This window comes from Schistocerca cancellata, chromosome 1, assembly GCF_023864275.1.
Source record: "Schistocerca cancellata isolate TAMUIC-IGC-003103 chromosome 1, iqSchCanc2.1, whole genome shotgun sequence".
NCBI lineage: Eukaryota > Metazoa > Arthropoda > Insecta > Orthoptera > Acrididae > Schistocerca > Schistocerca cancellata.
The window spans coordinates 275,558,571-275,579,861 of NC_064626.1; the positions used below are offsets into that span (position 1 = coordinate 275,558,571).

Sequence of the window (21,291 nt, forward strand, 5' to 3'; positions counted from 1 at the left end):
TTTATTACTTAGTGTTACAGTACAGAATATGCACTCTTGTTAAAATGGGATGTCTAATATAGATGAAGATATTTTATGTATTACTTATGTAACTAATAATTCAATATTTTGTTGTTGCAGGCAGACATCAAATTAGCACCGACGCATGTAAGAGATGCATACAAGATATATTACAAACTAAAGACTCTAGCTCTAGAAGAATCTCTAAGAGAATCATTTTCAGATGATATTGAAAACTCTGTGTCGGTGTCATGTGACAGCAGCTTAGAGACGACGCTGCCTATAGCGGAGTTTGACCTTCCAAAGTGTTCTGTAAAGTCTGTTGTTTCTGATGAAAAGCAAAAGGTATTCAGACCTGCTCTTAAGGACATTCAAAATGAAAATGATGATGCAGAGAAAAAGAAAACTTTGTCAGAGGAAAAATGTGGTTCAGCCTCTTTTGACACGGGGTTTGTATGCAATACTGAGACTGTGTGGGGTGCACATCTTAATAAGTCTCAAAATCAATCCATTAATATCGGACAGATAAGTACAAAACCTTCATTAAAGCGTTCCTCTTCATTTGTACTTTCAGAGAAACTTTTTTCTGGTTCAAAATTTTCGAAACGCAATCCTAGAAAATCGCTCTCACAACGCAAATCAATTGCAGCTTGCAAGCTAAATGACTCAGTAATGGAGGACCAAGAAAATAAGGAACCTGTTGTTGTGGCTGCAGGGAATCTAGACACCCCTGTACATGAAAATTCATTGAGCACCGACTGTAGGACACCAGCTTTACAAAATGTTGAAGAATGCAGGTACAGAATAGTAACTGGAACCCTTCCAATTAATTGCCAAGCCACAAACATAATAAACAAAGCTCTCATGGAAACAGACAGTATGAAACCTGTGTTAGTGTCCGAAAGGAAACTTGACAAAGGTTGGGTGGAAAGACATACTGATTATGATAGTGGTGTGTCAAATCTCAGCTCCCAAGATTGTGAGAACTCTTCATCTTCAGAAGATACTAGGATAGTTGGTTTAACAAATTGTTCTCCACCAGAGTGCCAAGAAATGTGTATCAGCAGTTCCATACATGCACACAGTCAGGCATTGTACAGTGATGAGGACGTTGTCTACAACAGTGAATCTGAAGATGAGACGGGGATCAAGCGCAAAAGGAAACTAATTTCCAAGAGAAAAATTTCATCTAGCTTTAAAAGGGCAGATGTTGTTGATGCGTCCTTTACTGATTCAAGAGCAGTGAAGAAAATGAGGCTGGAGAATGATTTGATTTCCAGTTGCAATTCTGTGGTTAATCAAATCAGTAGTTTGGCCTCATGTGTTACAAATTCAGATGATTCACAACTCACAGGAACAGAGGTTCATTTTGGACTGCGTGATAGATGTCAGAAAGGAAACTATATGGGAAATATGATACAACCTGAAGTGGAGAGCTTGAAAATCTCAGACTGTGGGGTACCAAAAAATATAGAATTGAGCATGGAGAGTAAACATTTTTCAGATTCAGTGGATGTTCATAAAACTAACCAAAGTTCTAAAAGTACTGGGAGTGAGAGAACAGATTCAGAAACTCGGAGATCAGTAAAAAATGTTAGAGAGATTGATATAGATGCTATTGCTAGCAGTATTGTTGCCAGAGATAGTGCCCCTTCACAATCAAAAAAGGTTACTAAAACATGCAGCAAGAAAGAGCAGTTTGAAAATAAAATTGTGTCTGGGAAAGGAAATGAAAACTTTGTAAAGATAAACATAAAGAAAAAGGTATATGTTCGAGGAAAGAAGACAATGAATTTTGCGAAGTATAAGAAGATGGAATGGAAGAAAAAGAAGAAGGCAAATGCCAGTAATAATGATTATAGTGGTTCATCTCTTTCCACCTGCTTCAAGTGTGGAGACATCGGTCATTTTGCAAGGAACTGTAACAATAGTAAAGGTATGTTAAAATATATTATCATCAGTATGTTGGTCGCATTTTCTTAAGTACATAACGTATTTTTAGAATTTAACAGAAGTCCATGACAAATAAATTGACACAAAAAAATAACATCACCAATAAATAATTAATGTAGAGTAGTGAAATTCTAGGCATACATTTGTCTAGGTAATGTATTTAAGTAACACTGAAAGAACACAGGTTAATGTAAGCGCGAGATAATCCATTGCAAATGTGAAATGCAGTCACATCAATAACCCGTTTAACTGCTAGAATGTTAAATGCAAGCAAGCAGATATGCTTGCTTGTGTTGTACAGATGCTGGATGTCAGTTTGTGGGATGGATTCCATGCTGTTGCACATGGTTGGTCAACACAGAGACAGTTAATGCTGTTTGTGGGTGACGCTGGAGTTGTCACCCAACGATGTCCCATATGTGCTCAACTGGAGACATCTGATGATTGAGCAAGCCAAGGCAACATGTTGGCACTCTATAGAACATGTTGTGTTACAACAGTGGTATATGGGTGAGTGTTGTCCTGTTGAAAAACATCCCCTGGAATGCTGTTCATGAATTGCAGCACAACAGGTTGTATCACCAGATTGATATACAAATTTGCAGTTCCAGTGCATGGAATAGCCAAGGAGTGTCACATGCTGTCATATGAAATCACACCCCAGGCCGTAACTCCATGTGTGGGTCCACCTTGTCTAGTATGTAGGCAGGTTGATTGCAGGCCCTCAACTGGTCTTCTCCTAACAGACACACGGCCGTCACTGGTGCTGAGAGAGAACCAGCTTTCATCAGAAAACACAACAGACCTCCACACTGCCCTCCAGCGAGCTCTCACTTGACACTACTGAAGTCGCAAATGGCTGTGGTTTGGGGTCTTTGAAATGTATGCTTCAGGGTGTCTGACTTATAGGTGTCCTTGAAGTAACCAATTTGTAAAAGTTTTTTGTGTCACTGTGGCGCAAACTGCTTCTCAGAGTGCTGTTTCAGATGCAGTACGATGCACGAAAGCCATACGCTGAACAGAATGGTCTTCCCCCTCAGCAGTGCCATCTGGTCGTCCAGAGTCCAGTCTTCTTGTGACCATACATTATCGCTACAAGCAATCGTAAACAGTGGCTTCATTCCTGCCAAGTCTTTGTGCAATATCACAGAATGTACGAATCACAGGCTTGGACCCAGCCGCCACATGTGAGTACGAGTGTGAGTTGGTGTTATCGTGGAATGTTGACGAACTGTGGTGTCAGTATATGCTGGCCAGAGAGCACCTCCATGCACTCAGTAGCTGTGTGACGACGTTGTGCGCCTGCTTGGGCAGAACTGTTTCCAATGGGTGGGGTTTCGAGATGGAATTTGTCTTTTCAGCCTCAGAATGGAGTCTTGATAAATTCGTATTTGTTCTTGGTAAGACGTCAGATACAGTTATGATGGATTGGCATAGCGAGCACGTTACTATTAGCATAAAGTGGTGATGGTTAGTAACGTGTAGTTCATGTATTTCTGTGCCTCATGGATCCAATGCCCTCAGTAATACTGACAAATGCCAAGGGAGGCCCTCAGCTGAGGACACAAACCTCATAATTGCCTATAGGAAGGAATGTCCAGCATCTCATAGCCCTATTACATGACTTCGTTCAAACTCAATAAGGCATCTTTGTCATCTTAAATGCATTCTTGACTGAAATCAGCTCACCATGTTCAATCTCAAAGGTAACTAACACTAATGACTGTCACTGCACGTATTTTAAGCAAACCTGCTTTGCATCCTCATAGTGCCACTCGCATGCGACTGATACAAAACTTGAATAGTAGAAACACACCTACCAGTTTTCATTTATGTCACACAGCTCCTCCTTGGTGTTTCAGTTTTTTTTCCAAGTTAGAGGAAAAAATGTTAGCTCTGGCTGATCTACATGGACAGTGTTTTGTTAAAGAGCTGCCAACACATACTGAAAACAGTATTCACTAATAATATGTGAAATATGTCTGCTCTTTTTCCACCTCTCACATTGCTAGGCACTAGAGATGTCACCTTCCTTCACAAAGACATTCCCATTGTGTATGGTTGCTCTACCACAGAGCAGCCAAACACCAAGGGAAACAAATCTGATAATATACTTTCCCTTTGGTCTTGTCTGTTCTATACTCTTCAGTAATTATTTCATCTTTGATGGGCAGATATGCAAAAGAGGTTGGCAGTTCTGTACTTGTACATCAGAAAAGTAACAGCCAACAACATCTGTGAATCGTGCAAGGATTCTTCTTCCAGTATGCTGATTCTTGTAGTTTACTTTCTTCTCATTTATAACTTTACAAAGTGTAAATCAACAACTGGCAAATCCTGTGAAAGTCTTCTGGCCTAAAATCGTAAGTGAAAGGATGGAAAAATTGCAAAATGGAAAAAGTCATGTTATTTACAGCAAAGTACTTTGACAGTAGGAAAACAAAGGCATTTGAATTGGTTTCTTGAGAAACTTCCTTCTTATCCATGACATTTCACACCTCTGACTTCCACAAAGAAAGTTATGACCGAGGAAACTGTTCTTGAATACAACGAAGAGGTTATCACATCTGCGGTTGGTTACTTCAGAAACATTTTAGAACAAGACTTGTCATGGAATTCATACCCTGTTAAGACCTTGAGCAAATTTGTGGACATAAAAGAAGACTATTTCAAGAGCAAATATACTTTGGGCCTAAATATCCAGTCTCACAGACAGGCTGAGTATTTTTTACCTTGACTTCATACATTTATGTGTTGAAAAGTAAGCCATTATTCAGGTTTTGTAGACATATGCAGTGTTCCTGTGCTTTTAAATCTCAATACCGAACCACTGAGTATGTTCTGTGATGCTGACAACAACCTTGATGATTGTTTTGCTTTTTGTGCAGTTAAAATTCTTTCTCCAACGTCCGCCTGAGTGGTTATTTGGTTGCCTCCCATGCAGCGGGCCCGAGTTCGATTCCCAGCTGGGTTGGAGATTTTCTCCGCTCATGGACTGGGTGTTGTGTTGTCCTCATCATCATTTCATCCTCATCACTGGCACGCAAGTCGCCCAATGTGGCATCGACTGAATTAAGACTTGAACTTGGCGGCCGAACTTCGGGGATGGGGCCTCCCGGCCAACAATGCCACATACTAATTTCATTTCTTCCTCCAGCATCTGAACAAAACAAATTCACACATGTAAAGTTTCTCTACAGCACCTGTTATTCCTGACATTCTTTAAATTTCTGACTGTCTACTCATTGAACTCGGTTGACTTTCTGTGCCTTTGCATTGACATTGATATTGTTTTCTTTTGCTTTCACTTTCCATCACTGTTTCCTGTTAACACCAGTGGATTCTTCTGTCTTTCCTTTCTTTGGTGCTTTTTATTTGCTATTTGTTTATTCTTTCTTTTTCCCCCCCGTTGCAGCTTGCCCATTTTTCTCATGCCTGTCAAGTACGTTTTATTTGCTGTGTTGTCAGCTGCCCACATATAAAAGGTTCCAACTTAGAGTTGTCATTTTTTTTAAATTATTTATTTATTTTAATCTGTTGAAGGGTTTTCATTTTGTTTCCCAGGATCCTTAATGACACTCATGATTTTTCTCTAACTGGATCTGTTTCCTGCAATCGGTTTGCGTGTGCTTCTCTCTGCTGCTATTTGGTAGCAAGTTCTTGTAATTATCATTTTGTTTTGGTGACGGTTTTCATGATGGTTATTGTTTTCTCAGAATTTCATATTTACTAAAGTTTAAGTTTGTTTAATGTTGTCAATGTCATCTTCTCACTACCTGTTGAGAAAAAAATTTATTGTAGCTCCGTTATGTGAATCAAACAATAATTTTACCGTGAAGTTAGAGAAGCGGCTTGCAGATACTTGTAAATAATTGTTGAAAAACTCTCCAATATCTTGGCATTTTGCAGGAGACAAGCTTTTGCCATTAGATGATATTGATGCTGATGCTGATGATGACAGTCCATTCCCCACTATTGATGAAGCAGCGGCAATGGCTGAAAAACCAGAGTATAGTAACAGGAGGAGGACAGACATTTACAATTTCACTGAGGCAAGTACCTATTGTGACATTTGTGTCAGTTTTTGCTTTGATTTTCAGTACAGTGACTTAAATTATGTCATCGAAAGGTACATGCAGCATTTTATTTATTATTTCTGTGTGTATTCAGTAGGAACTACCCACAATATTTTAGATTTCCTTTGCAAATAAAAACTTGTCAGAGTGTTTCTTTGTCAACATATCAGAAATTGAGTCGTCCTTGATGCAAAACACCTTGTTATTTGTTTACTTATTTATTTTCCCAAATTAGTTTTGGTGACAAATATCACCATCATCAGTGAGTTTTTTTAAATCTAAAACATGTAGAAAAATAGCACAGTTATACAAAACACAGTAACAAATTTTTATATTTTTACTGTTCGTTTTTTGACGTATAGTTTTCTGTTGATACTTTCATACTACCTTATTTATTGTATGTTATAGAATATGTTTAAGAATTATTCTCACTGTTTGTGGCATATTTTCTGTGTTTTTTTTTTTCTGTTGCCGTTTTTTGTCAGTGTACATCATGTCATCTGCAGCTGTGTGAGTGGCTGTTAGTAAACAAATACTAAAAGTTGAACATAGTACGTCAGCAGTATTCACTTGGGGTTGCGGTAGTGTTGAGGAATCCAGTTTCGGAGTGTACTGGGCTGTTAACGAGTTACTCGTGTACTCACGTCTGTTGGACGCCATGTAGCTGATTCTGTATACAGAAAAACAAAACTTCCGCACTTTGCTTATGACCGAGAACATTATGCCGTCTTGCTGTTTGCGCACGTCTTGAGAGGTGTATCGCATGTTGCGAGAAGGCTATGTAAACTGTAGCGGGAATTATGATGACTTCTGTTCCTTATTTATGTCTCTGTGTGTGATGGGGAAGTGGTTGTTTTGCGTGTGCCTGCTTTTTGTTGTGTGTCCTTGGTCAGTGGAACCTTAGGTAACATTTTCTTGGACCATATAGAGAACACAATAGTCAATAACATTGTCAAACAAGGTGGGTACAAAATAACCTACTGGTACTGATATGTGGATGACATATGGAAATAGGAAAAAAAAAGAAAAACAAACAAGAAACTAAATGTTTTGGATCTCACAATCACAAGGAACAACCACCAACATGAATTCTTCATCTACAGAAAACCCACATCCACAAGCACTGTTATCCACAGCTCATCCAGCCACCCAACAGTGCATAAATATGCCAGTTTCACACACATGCTCCACAGGATAAACAGAACAATTCATAATTCAGAAAACCACGTACAGTTGTATAAGGCTGACTCAGGCAAACGGGGCTCTGTCTGAGTGGACCCTTATTTACCTAGCTGCTCGTGGGACCAAGATGGAACCCTATCTTCTTCTCCTCCCAGCGGGAAGGGTATACTGCCTGGGAGTATTCACACCCATTCATCCAGAAGAATGAGAGGCTAGTCCTCCTGATAATAAGAAAGCTTTGGACTGCAGTAACAGTGCTCGTGTGGTCATGAATAACAATGTGTTTCTGGTGATAAAGAGGAAGGAGGGGACATCTGAATAAGTGTTCCCCTTTTTTATCCGTAAGGGCATGGAAGGCCTTGCTGGAACATTAAAATTCTATAAAACAATTGCGTAATGGCTCATTGTTGGTCAAAATTAACAGGTCAAAGCAAGTAGACCTTCTTAAGAAATCGCAGAAGCTGGGTGACTGTGGTATCATTGTTGAGATGCACACCTTTCTCAGCTCCAGTAAGGGCTTTAACACATACCGAGATATCATGGACATGAACATAGCAGAACTGAACCAAGAGTGGGCATCCCAGGGAATAGTCAATGCGGAGCAACGAATGTGCAGGAATAATGGAGCAACTGAAAAAGCTGCCACTTTCGTTGTCACATTCAATCCTTTGACACTGCCAGAACATCTTATGGTGGGGTTCCTTCGACTTAATGTTCAACCTTACATTCCAAATTCTATGTGGTGCTGTGAATACAGGAGATAAAGGTGACCAAGTGGACCCCTATGTCGCAGCCAAAAGAGAATATTCCATGGCGCAGAAACCTATTCTGAAGGTGGACACTTCAACACAGACGATGCCTAGTGTACCAGTATCCACCACATGCACCTGTACTTGCATGTGTACATGTCAAGGGAAAAAGAGTAAGGACAAAGCAATCCAGGCAGCTGCACTAGGAAAGACCAACAACAGTTCTGCAGGGAGCATCCAGAAGGTACAAGAAAAGCAGAGTGCCTCTCAATGTCCCCTTTCACCCTCATCCTCAAAGGGACAGGCTGCAGGGAAAGGCTCACGACTTTTGGGTCAAAATCTGTCCCGAGTGCCATCAGACGTCATTCTATGCTGTCTGACTGATGAGGATGTATCATGGAATTAGATGCCTTGGATCCAGGGACTCCTCCAGTCCCCCTCGCTCTTCAAGTGCTTCACCTCCCTCTTGCAAAGATAGGGGTAAATTAAAATCACACTGATGACATGGCTTCCGTACTCCAGTGGAACATGAATGGGTTCAGGAATCGTGTGGAGGAATTGAAACTCCTAGCACAGGCATGTCCCTCATGCTTTTGTTTACAAGAAACACATTTTAAAGATATAGATGTCCCTGTGCTACAGGGATATACGCTATACCGCAAGGATGACACATAGGGGGAAAGGACCAAGGGAGGTGTCACAGTGTTCGTCACTAATGGGCACCATCCTCTGCCCTCCCCTTGGCTACTGACCTACAAGCAGTTCAAATTCGTATGTGTTGGAGGACCATTGTTTGCTCACTGTATTTACCTCCGCAATATGCACTAGACTCTGAGGGTTTCAGAGATCTTACCGCACAACTCCTGCGACCATTCTTCCTCCTTCAGTTCTCATCGTGTCTGGTGGGGCTCTACCAATACTTCCCCTTGGGATTGGGTTTTGGAGAGCCTCATGACATCTCACGAGTTGTGCATCCTCAACATGAGTACTCAAACATATTTATCTACTGCTACTGGGTCATTATCATCCATCGACCTCTCTTTCTGTTCTCCTCCTCATGCCGACTCCGTTCAGTGGGAGGTCATTGACGACCTTCATTCCAGTGACCATTTCCCAATCCGCCTTCACTTACTAAATGGCTAACCACCTGAAGTTAAGCCCCCAAAATGCAAAATGGCTGGTCAGGAGGGCTAATTGGATGCATTTCAGCCAGCTGACTGTGTTTGAATGCTGCAATAACTTCCAAGGGTGGATGGACCACATCACATGAATGATCCATTGTGCCAATGACCTCTCCATCCCACAGTCCTTAGGTCATCTTAGGAGCGACCAGTACCTTGGTGGAAAGATGAGTGCCGTTCCATGATCCGGGAGAGGCGTGCAGCTCTTCGACATTTTAAATACCGACCAACAGCAGACAACCTTAGGGCCTTTCGAGTCTCAAGGGCCAAGGCTGACGCATCATTAGGGAGAGTAAGAAAAGGTCATGGCAAGCGTTCCTGGACTCCATCAATCGTTCCATTTATTCTATAAAAGTATGGGAACCCATCTGGAGGATTTCCGGTAAACACAGCCATTTACCAATAGCAGCAGTGCTGAAACAGGGATGCTTCCAAACAACACCCAGAGATGTTGCTCAGATGCAGGCCGAACATTTTGCACAAACTACTGCAACTGCAGAGAGGGAAAAGTTGGACTTCAGGTACAACAGTTCTAAGGCCTGCAATTCCCCTTTCTCCATGTGGGATCTTGAATCGGAACTGAATGAGATTCATGTCACTGGACCCAATCATGATCAAATCTGGTACTGCATGCTTCAACATTTGCCAGCAGCATCAAAGGAAACCCTCCTTGAATGTTTTAATCTAATATGGCAGACAGACAACTTCCCTAACTTGTGGAAGGAGGCAATTCTGATCCCTCTCCTCAAACCTGGAAAGGAATACATGTGTCCCAGTAGTTATCGGATTATTGCCTTAATGAGTTGTGCAGGAAAGACCCTGGAGCGAATGGTTAACAATTGTTTGGTCTGGTTGAGACCAGGCAACTCATTAGCCACTCTCAGTGTGGATTCTGAAGATTTCGGTCCACTGTCGGCAATCTGACCCCCCACCCCCCCCACCCCTAGAGGCAGCTATTCAGTAGGCTTTTCTCTGTAAGCATCACTGTATTGGTATGTTTTTCAATATAAGGCATACAATACTACTTGGAGACATTGTTTTCTCGCACAACTGCATCAATGGGGTTTTCGTGGCCACCTCCCCATCTTCATACGGTCTTTCCTGTCTCAGCAGTTTCTTACGACACGAGTTGGTGACAAGCTGTCTGATCGATTTGAGCAGGAGAATGATATACCACAAGGCAGTGTTTTAAGTGTTATCCTCTTTGCCATAGCCATCAACAGTACCATATATAAAGTAAGGAGTCCTGTACAGTGCTCCTTATTTGTAGATGATTTTGCTGTTTTCTGTTGCTCCTCCAGTGTTGCATTAGTGAGCCATCAGTTGCAACTTATAGTGTGGAGGTTAGAGGAATGGGCTGCAAAGATGCGATTCCAGTTTTCTGCAGATAAGAGTGTGTGTGTGTGTGTGTGTGTGTGTGTGTGTGTGTGTGTGTGTGTGTGTTCATTTTAATCATTCTCCTCGTCTTTTTAATTTGCCTGCTTGAATATGGGACACACCATCCTACATTTTAGAGGCACAGTGTAGTTCCTGGGCCGCATTTTTTACTCTCAATTGTCGTGCTTACCGCATCTGAGAGACCTGAAACTCAGCACTGATCATCATCAAGCGCCTTAGCCACAGGTCTTGAGGAGTGAACAGGGTGCGTCTCCTTAAGTTTGATTGGGCTTTTGTGCGTTCGTGGCTGGACTACGGTTGCACGGTGTATGGGTCAGTAAGGCCTTCTTACTTGATCATTGATGCTGTCCATCATGAGGGGATTTGGCTGACCGCGGGTGCTTATCAGACCAATCCCATACCTAGCATCTATGCTGAGGTGGGGGAGCTGCTACTTACCATCCGGTGCAATTTCCTCATTGTGCATCAGACGTGTAAGTTCCTTGCAGCTCTAGCTTCATCCGCATCCCATACTATTGCTCGTCCACCTCTGGAACACCTGTTTTCCAACTGTTCACAAGGAACAACGCCATTTGGGATCCATGTGCAGTGTGTGCTGGAGTCACTTGGTGTGGAGCCAGTATGACCCCAAATCCACGGTTTTAACCATCTGCCATCCTGATTACTGGAGAGGCCCAAAGTGATTTTAGATTTGGTGTGGTACAGGAGAGATAGCACTCCTACTTTTGTTTTTAATTTAATATTGTCTGATATTTTATCTGAGTATCATGACCATGTTGCTGTTTTTACGAGTGGTTCTAAGCAGGGGGACTCTGTTGGTTGCTCTATCGTTTTCCCAGATCATTTTGTCAAGGTCAGACTGCCTCCAGAATTTACCGTCTTCGACGCAGAACTACGAGTGCAATCTTGCGAGCACTAGAGCAGATGAGACGTTCTCCTGGTGTTAGATTTCTTGTCGCTCAGATTCTTCGAGCACCCTTTACTCTCTACAATGTTTGTACCCAGCAGATACAGTAATCCAGAATATCCAGGATGCCCTCCTACAACTATGACGACTGGGGAAGGTGGTGTCTTTATGCTGGGTACCTGGCCACATTGGATTTGCGGGGAATGAAAGGCAGATCGAGCAGCCAGGGAGGCATGTCATGATCCTCCGGTATTTTGCTGTGATGTCCCCCTGCATGCTATCACCTCACTGTTGAGGTACAAAGTCATGTGTCTGTGGGAAGATGGGTGGCTGCCAGTGACCGATAACAAGCTCCGTGTCTTCAAGCCCACAACTCAGCTGTGGAGTACCTCCTTTCAGCCACGTCGGCGAGGCGAGATCCTTCTTACTCGTCTTCGCATAGACCACAGCCCTATGACACATGGATTCTTACTCCAGTGAGAGGACTCTCCAATGTGTGGTACTTGTGGAGTGCAGATCAGGTGCGCCACATTTTATTGGACTGCATTTTATTTTCTGACCAGCGGACTGCGGTGGATTTGCTGGCGGATCTGCTATCTACATCTACATGGATATTCTGCAAATCGTATTTAAGTGCCTGGCAGAGGGTTCATCGAACCACCTTCACAATTCTCTATTATTCCAATCTCGTATAGCGTACAGAAAGAATGAATACCTATATCTTTCTGTAAGAGCTCCAGTTTCCCTTATTTTATCATGGTGATTGTTTCTCCCTGTGTAAGTAGGTGTCAACAAAATATTTTCGCAATTGGAATAGAAATTTGGTGATATGGAATTTCCATCACAACGATCTGAGAGGTTATAGAGGCCAATCAGCACAGTGAAAAGCTCAAAGGGGTGACATGGCCAATGGGAGGCGGGAAGGGAACAAGAGAATCAACGGGAAGTGGTTGCTAATGCAAAGGCTATCAAGTGGCAACCAGTGTAATGTGAAGGCAGAAGGGGAGAAGAAGTGAGTGGAAGATCAATGCTGAGAAAGCGCCATAAGCGGTCATGGTCCACAAAAAACTGGTCTATGAAGATACCCCAATTAGATGAAAAAGCATTGCCCCACAAGGGGTGATGGAATTAAAATTCCCAAAGAGGAGGAAGGGAGGGGGTGTTGCTGAAGGAGAACAGTTAGGGCAGCAGCCTTAGGTGTCCTATCAGGAAAGAGACAAGACTGCAAACTGTGACTGTAAAGTCCAAATGGACCCACACAGCAACTGTGACACAAAGGGGGATCCATCTACTAAGATGAGTGCCTGAGGTGAGAGCAAGCTTCAGTGAGATCTGGAACAGAGAAAGAGAGGGCAACCTCGGGGTGCACAGGCTGTGGGTCCCACAGCCAATATGTGGCAACATGCCTGTGGCCTGGAAGAAGCCAGAGGGAGGGGTCCCGGGATGCGTACCCATCACCAGCAGGCACTGAAGATGGGGGACACTTCTCTGGTCCGGTAAAGTGAGAGACACCCAGAAGGGAAGGCACAGGATCAACGGGGAAGGGGGAGAGGAGAGTGGGATTGGGATAAAGGAGAGGAAAGGATGTAACAGAGGCAAAGTTAGACATCTTAGGCACAGGGTGAAGACAGTCTATTTCTGACGGGTCATCTCCACATTTGTTTGTTTTCTTAAGTGGAAGGGCACTGATGACCTTGCTGTTGGGCACCAATCTGACACACACACACACACACACACACACACACACACACACACACACACATGGTGATCGTTCTCTCAATGTGCAAGCTGCGGTGTGGACATAGGACAGGGTGTATACGACCCTGGACAACCGGGAGATTCGGGAAAAGCCTGGGAATTTTTTCATCCGGGAGAAAACCAGGAAAAACCCGGGAATTGTTTGCAATTCTGGGAATTTTTCATTGTTTTAATTTTCAGTTAAATTTTTGTGATTTTGAGTGGTAAGAACCAATACTCTTACAAAGGATATTACTGTACCTCGCTACTGCAGAATAACACTGCAGCAACGAAACATGAACGAGAGAGAAAAAAGAAAAAGAAACTTAAGTTGCAAAGGAAATGCGCCGTATACAACAACAAAACACAGTGCTCATACAAGCGTCTGCTAACAGCAAAATGTGTCAAAGGCTTTTGGAAGACTATGCAATGCTTCATAACAACAAATTGCCTCCGATGAGCGTGACGACACAACTGTTTAAATTAGATTCCTTTGAGCAGTTGCGGGCGGGCTCTTGTGCATGCGCAGTTGAGTTGCGTATGAAGAGTACCTTCTTCTGCTTCTGGTTACGGAAGTGTGGCTTGGCGCCACTACCTAATATTGCCCCGGTTCGGAAATATCTTAGATCCGGGCCTGATGCAGAGAGCAGTCGGAGTTGTGGTGGGGAGGTGGATCGTCTCCATGTGACCTGTGTTTACGTTCAGTGATTTTGTTGTTTCCTCTTCATTTATTGCTCTCACGTTAAATGATAAAATGGATTTTTGTGACCAGAAGATATCAAATGAATTAAAATACGTTCGCTTAATTACGGAGGGCTAAAGTATGTCATTAATTTCAGATTTTATTTCCACCTTTCTGACAGTCAAACATTAATCGCCCTGCAGTACAATGAAGTTACCTTTGTTGGTTTGCTAAAGAGATTTGGCTTTTATTAATCTTTTCTGCTGAGGCAGTCAGTTTATTTGAAACAAACTGTTTAACTTCACACTGTTGGCTGGTTTCAACTGTTCGCTGATTTCAAGTGCACGTATGAAATTATGGCATAGTAAAGAACCAAACATGAGATAATACAATACTGGTATTCCAAAAAAGTTTACATCCAAATCTGGACATATGAATGCGCACTTTAAGCAGAATTGTGCATTTTAGTATGGTTCACAAAATTCCGATGCTCTTGAAGCATCATTTGATGTCTTGTTTCTTTTATGACATAATGTAAGATCTTTTAATGTTTTACATGTATGAACATATGGCCTTTCTGCGTCATCGTGCGGTGACGACTGTTATCTGGTGCTCTCTTGCAACTGCTGAAACGAACCTATTTCTAACAGGTAGCTGGAAAATATTGCGAATGGTGGTTTGAAAAGCGTTACATACATTAGAAGCAAATTTCCTTTTACACACTCAGAAGGTCACACATTTACGTCGTTATTAAAAATTTTACTGGCACATTTGTGTGGTGTATCTTAAAGTGTATCACACGCAGAATAGATCAACATTATATGTAGAAGCTTAGCTTCTCTTCCAGCTTATTAATCTTGGAGACCAATATTATATGTGAATGCTACGTATATTAATTTAAACCATTAACTTTTCTTATTTGTGTTTTGTTACTTAAGAGTGATCTTGCTATTGGCTGACTATATCACGTGCCCTTTGCTGTCATCAGCTGGCGAGATCACATGACATGAGTTATGAGTGGCTTACAAAAGCGCATCGCAATCTCGATTTCAATGCTTCGAAAAGTAACATGCGGTATTTGGTGGAATACGAATTTATACCTTCGTAATACGAAAATATGCATTGTACATATTGGTAGGACATGTTCTGAGGCATCAAGGGGTCACCAATTTAGTACTGGAGGGCATCATGGAGGGTAAAAATCGTAGAGGGAGACTAAGAGATGAATACACTAAGCAGATTCAGAAGGATGTAGGCTGCAGTAGGTACTGGGAGATGAAGAAGCTTGCACAGGATAGAGTAGCATGGAGAGTTGCCTCAAACCAGTCTCTGGACTGAAGACAAAAAAAAAAATTGCTGCACATCAAAGGTGTTTCTAAGCGTGCCCCCCCCCCCCCCCCCGCCGAGTTTCGTTTTCTAAAGTGGCGGGAAATTCTACATCGTTATATAAAACCATAAACATTCAAAGTATTGATGAGTTTTACAGTGCCAAGGAATAGTATACGGTCACTTAACACGGAAAAAGTGTATTTTCGCCCGGGAGAAAGTGCATTTTTAACCGGGAAATCCGGGAAAAATTCGGGAATTTTTTTTCCTTGTCCATGTAGACACCCTGGAGGAGTAGTTGCTTGTCATTCTGGAGCATCGAAAGTCCTGGCAATTTTCTGCCTTGCCAGACAGTTCTTGCTGTGGCTGGATGGTGCCCACAGGGATTGCTCTTGATTGGTGTGAGCAATATCAGAGTGGACACTTTGTGTATGAAACGTATTAAGCTCCAAAAAACTGACACGTTTTTCTATGGCCTTGTCTTTAGTTGAGAATAGATCATTTCATGCTGCTTCTTATGGCCCTGTGGACTTCCCTTCCCTGGCTACACCCTCTGAGGAGGCCCAGACTCGCTGGCTTGAGGTGAAACCCTTTCCCAACTACCTGGTCTGCACCAGAACTGACGGGTACACTTCAACTGCCACCGAGCTGTTATTTTTCATGGAAACTATTGAAGGCAAGTTTGGTGAAGTAAGACTCTCAGAGTAACATGCGGCCAAGGTTATTGTTGATTAAAACTATTTCTGCCACCCAGCCTACAGCCCTACATGCCTCTGACCATCCTGGTGACATACTGGTGTTCATTACTCCTCACCAGTCTCTGAATATGGTTCAGGGAGTTGTTTTTCATTGGGATGTCATCTTTCAAACTGATGGGGAACTTTGGGCCAGAGAGCAGCAGGGGGGCTTTCATTGTCTTTGCATGTTCAGAAATTCCATAAAGACAATAACATTGATACTGGCACTTTTATTTTGGCGTTTGAGGGGGTGCCCACCCAGAGGAGGTCAAGATGTGAAGTGAAGCCATATGTCCCACCACCAATGAGATGTTTGTGTTTTGTGCACGTCTTTCTTGCTGTACAGTGGACCCTCTGTGGTGAACATGGACACTCACTCCACAAGAGGAGCCTCTGTATTCTGCTGCTCATGTGCCTTAATTGTTATGACCATCACTCTCCACACTTGCCAGATTGCCCGGTTTATCGGAAGGAAAGGAACACTGAGACCCGTCAGAAATAGACTGTCTTCACCCTGTGTCTGTTACGTCCTTTCCTCTCCTTTATCCAATCCCACTCTCCTCTCCCCCTTCCCCGTTGATCCTGTGCCTTCCCTTCTGGTGTCTCTCACTTTACCGGACCAGAGAAGTGTCCCCCATCTTCAGTGCCTGCTGGTGATGGGTACGCATCCCGGGACCCCTCCCTCTGGCTTCTTCCAGGCCACAGGCATGTTGCCACATATTGGCTGTGGGACCCACAGCCTGTGCACCCCGAGGTTGCCCTCTCTTTCTCTGTTCCAGATCTCACTGAAGCTTGCTCTCACCTCAGGCACTCATCTTAGTAGATGGATCCCCTTTGTGTCACAGTTGCTGTGTGGGTCCATTTGGACTTTACAGTCACAGTTTGCAGTCTTGTCTCTTTCCTGATAGGACACCCAAGGCTGCTGCCCTAACTGTTCTCCTTCAGCAACACCCCCTCCCTTCCTCCTCTTTGGGAATTTTAATTCCATCACCCCTTGTGGGGCAATGCTTTTTCATCTAATTGGGGTATCTTCATAGACCAGTTTTTTGTGGATCATGACCGCTTATGGCGCTTTCTCAGCATTGATCTTCCACTCACTTCTTCTCCCCTTCTGCCTTCATTACACTGGTTGCCACTTGATAGCCTTTGCATTAGCAACCACTTCCCGTTGATTCTCTTGTTCCCTTCCCACCTCCCATTGGCCATGTCACCCCTTTGAGCTTTTCACTGTGCTGATTGGCCTCTATAACCTCTCAGATCGTGTTTACACACTCTCTGTCAGGTTGTATTGATGAAGTCATCTGTGAAGTGTCTGATACGATTATTCACACCACCAGCATTGCAGTCCCCACTTGAATGGCCTCTTTCACTGCTGGTTTGTCCTGTGTGGAGCATGGCCATTGCTAACAAAACATTATCGGGTTTCAAGCCGCGTCAAGTGGTTTACTGCCCACGAGCTTTCGGCAGAGATCTCCTCTGCCATTGTCAAGTTGATGACTGTCGTGTGGTTGTCATTGCCGTGCTTATATAGCCGCGCCGTCGCTCGTGACATCACTGCTGCTCGGTCCCGCACCTTATATGGTAATGTTTTGGCTGTGTGACCACCGGGCCTGCTTCAACTCCCTCAACAGCGGATCCCATGCTGTACTCAGCTGCAATCCCCTGTCTCTATTCAAGGTGTTGTCAGAAATTCTAATCTCTATGGCCTCATTTATCATGCTATCCCAGAAGCCATTAGTCCGTTCAATAATAGACGCCTCATTGAATGCAATTCGGTGTCCGTTTTCCAGAGCATGTTCTGCCACAGCTGACTTTCAGGATAGCGCAGACGGTAACACCTTTCATTTTCTATGCAGCGCTGTTCAATAGTGCGAACAGTCTGGCCGACACAGAACTGCCCACATCCTAAGGGTATCTTGTAAATTCCTTGTAATTTGAAGACATCACTTTGGACATGGCTCCTGCAAAGCCAAACTGTTTTTAATCGCTATGTCGACGATACCTTCGTCATTTGGCCACATGGACAAGAAAAGTTAGAAGAGTTCCTGGAACACCTCAACAACATCCACGACCACATCAACTTCACAATGAAAGTAGAGAAGGAGGGTTCCCTGCCATTCTTGGATGTGCTTGTCTGCCGTAAACCCAATAGCGTTTACTGCAAGCCCACCCACACGAATTGGTATCTGCACGCCACCAGCTTTCATCACTCAGCACAGAAAGTCAGTTCTGAAGACCTTAGTACATCGAGCTGGAACTGTCTCAGACGCTGAAAACTTGCTGAGAGAATTGAGCCACTTACGCAGAGTTTTTAAGGAAAAAGGTTGCAACGACAAACAGATCTCACAAACAGTGTCATCCAAGCCTCAAAGGTAGAAAACCTCTGAAGAAGACAGCAAGCAGGTTGTGTTCTTACCATTTTGTGGTTCAACAACAGGGAAAATTAGTCGGCTCCTGAAGAGGCATAAAATAGACACAATCTTCAGGCCTCTGGCAAAGATCCGGCAATTAATTAAATCTGTGAAATGCTATGTAGGCCTCAGAACGCCAGGAATTTACAAGATACCGTGCAGCTGTGGGCAGTTCTATGTTGGCCATACTGTTCACACTATTGAACAGCGCAGCATAGAACATGAAAGGTGTTACTGTCTGTGCTATACCGAAAAGTCAGCTGCAGCAGAACATGCTCTGAAAAACGAACACCAAATTGCATTCGATGAGACGTCTGTTATTAAATGGACTAATGGCTTCTGGGATAGCATGATAAACAAGGCGATAGAGATTAGAATTTCTGACAACACCTTCAATAGAGACAGTGGATTGCAGCTGAGTACAGTGTGAGATCCGGTGGTTAGGGAGTTGAAGCGGGCCCGGCGGTCGCGTGGCCACAACATTACCATGTATTGTGCAGGACCGAGCACCAGTGACATCACAAGCGACGGCACGGCTATATAAGCATGGCAATGACAACCACACGACTGTCATCCACTTGACAATGGCAGAGGAGATCTCTGCCAAAAGCTTGTGGGCAGTAAACCACTTGACGTGGCTTGAAACCCTAGAATGTTTTATTAACGGATATCGCCGCGAAAGCATGCATTTGTACACGGCCATTGCTATCACCATCTGTGAGTGCTGTTGAGCTTTTGAATATGGCACCTGTCCTCTGCTGGTGTTATTATCTTTAAACATCTTTACACCAAAGTCTGTTATTTAATCAAACGGAGCAAGTGGGTGTGTTGGGAACTCTTTGTCTCTTCCTTAGATTTATCTATCCCATCACCATGGGTGTGGGCTACACTATGCACCTTCCAAGGCTGCTAATGGCTGCTGTCTCCCCTTCCAGGCCGTCATCCCAGGTGGTCTTTGTATGGATCCATTGGTGTCTGGTCACCTGCCTCCTCTGGAATCTGTGGCCTGGAACTTCCCACTTATGTCTTAGCCTTTTTGGGTGGAATCCTACAACAAACCTTTACTGAATGGAAACTGTCTCCTCTTCCAAGGATTCAACCCCTGACCCCAATTCCATCCATTATTAATCATTTCAACACTTCAATCCTCCACAATGACAATATCTCCTGTGGATATTCAACTGTATATGGCTCTGAGGTTTTTTGCCCTCTCGATGGAGAGAAAGTATTTTAGTTACTGTACTTAAGCCCAGTAAAGATCCATTGTTCATTGATAGTTACTGGTCGGTCAGTCTAACCCAACTCCTCTGCAAGTGGCTACTTGGCTATGGTGGGTCCTTCTTGCCATTGCAGCCTTTGGGAGGAACGATATCTGATGCATCATCTGCTTAGGTTGAAAACCACAATTCAGCAGGCCTTTTCTCAGTGAAGCCATGTTGTTGCAGTTTTCTTTGATCTTTGTAAGCCCTGATACATTGCTTGGTGCCATCACATCTTTCTTACATTCCCTGAGTGAAGTCGTCGGGGCCCTTCCCAATTTTTATTTGGTGGTTCCTGTCCCACCAGTTGTTCTGACTTCACATTGACACTGTTCTCATCTCTCAGTAGACACAACATTCTGCACTCCACAAGATTCTCTGCTAAGTGTCATTCTTTTCCTCATCACTATTAGTGGGCTCGTGGCCTCTGTCAGGCTGTTGGTCAACCCTATTCTGTATTTGGATGAGTTCTGTATCAGGACTAGTCCCCAATTGGTGGCCTCTGCAGAGCAGCAGCTCCAGGATGCCATCCAACATGCTTACATTTGGATTCTCTCATACAATTTTCAATCCCCCCCCTTGAATTGCAGGTGGTGCATTTCTATTGCTTTACTACAGTCCATCCCGGCCCGCAGCTCTACCTCAATGCCTAACGCCTGACTGTGGTCACCCAGTTCCTTTTCTGGGTCTCCTTTTTGACGACAAGCTTGCTTGGTTGCCCCATGTATTCCTTATGAAGATTAGCTATTATCATAAAATCGATCTCATTTGCTTCCTTGCACCGAGCGAGGTGGCACAGTGGTTAGCACACTGGACTCGCATTCGGGAGGATGACGGTTCAATCCCGTCTCCGGCCATCCTGATTTAGGTTTTCCGTGATTTCCCTAAATCGCTTCAGGCAAATGCCGGGATGGTTCCTTTGAAAGGGCACGGCCGATTTCCTTCCTCATCCTTCCCTCACCCGAGCTTGCGCTCCGTCTCTAATGACCTCGATGTCGACGGAACGTTAAACACTAATATCCTCCTCCTCCTGCTTCCTTGCCTGTGCCTTTATCAGTCCTGTCTGGACTACGGCTGTCAATTTTATGGCTTATCTGCCCCTTACACATTGCTCTTATTGTGCCCAGTCCACCCTTGTGGTATCTGTTTGGGCACCAACGCCTTTCACATTAGCTCTGTCGATAGTCTTCTCGTTGACCTCTGATCCCCTGTCCTTTTGGCTTGACGGTCCCACCCAGCTCCTAGATTCATATGTCATCACTATCCGCTCTTTCCCTTTCCACCTTAAATATCTCCACTGCGATTTGTATCTCCCTTCTTTGCCTTGTTCCCTGCCTTCTCTCCCAAACCCCCCTTCCTGTCCCTCTTACCCTGTGGTTAGTTTCTCAGCCCTGGATTCGGCTGGATCTCTACCAGGGTCCGAAAGCTTCCAAGCTCTGATGTTTTTCCATTTTTTGTTCCACTTGCTTTTACAAGAGTTTCAAGCTGCTTTCGTTTTCTACTTCAATTACTCAAAATCCACCAATCACATGGGATATACCTTCACATCCTCTGCTGGCATGGAACACCATCTCTTGCCTACCGTGTGTGGGGTGTTTACCAAGGAATTGAGGGCCATTTACTAGGCACTCAGCTTTATCAAATCGTCCTCCCTCAGCCATGTTTGATTATGTACAGACTCGATGAGTGGCCT

At 43.7% G+C, this 21,291-nt stretch overlaps 1 protein-coding gene across 1 annotated transcript in view; it reads left to right on the forward strand.

Annotated features, from left to right (window-relative positions):
* Positions 1–21,291, forward strand: part of LOC126171176 (ATP-dependent DNA helicase Q4) — a 131,470-nt gene that overhangs the window by 11,006 nt on the left and 99,173 nt on the right. The window contains exons 2-3 of the mRNA XM_049920781.1: positions 121–1,936; positions 5,863–6,005. Of these exons, the coding sequence (XP_049776738.1) occupies positions 121–1,936; positions 5,863–6,005 (1,959 nt within the window). The remainder of the gene's footprint in view (positions 1–120; positions 1,937–5,862; positions 6,006–21,291) is intronic.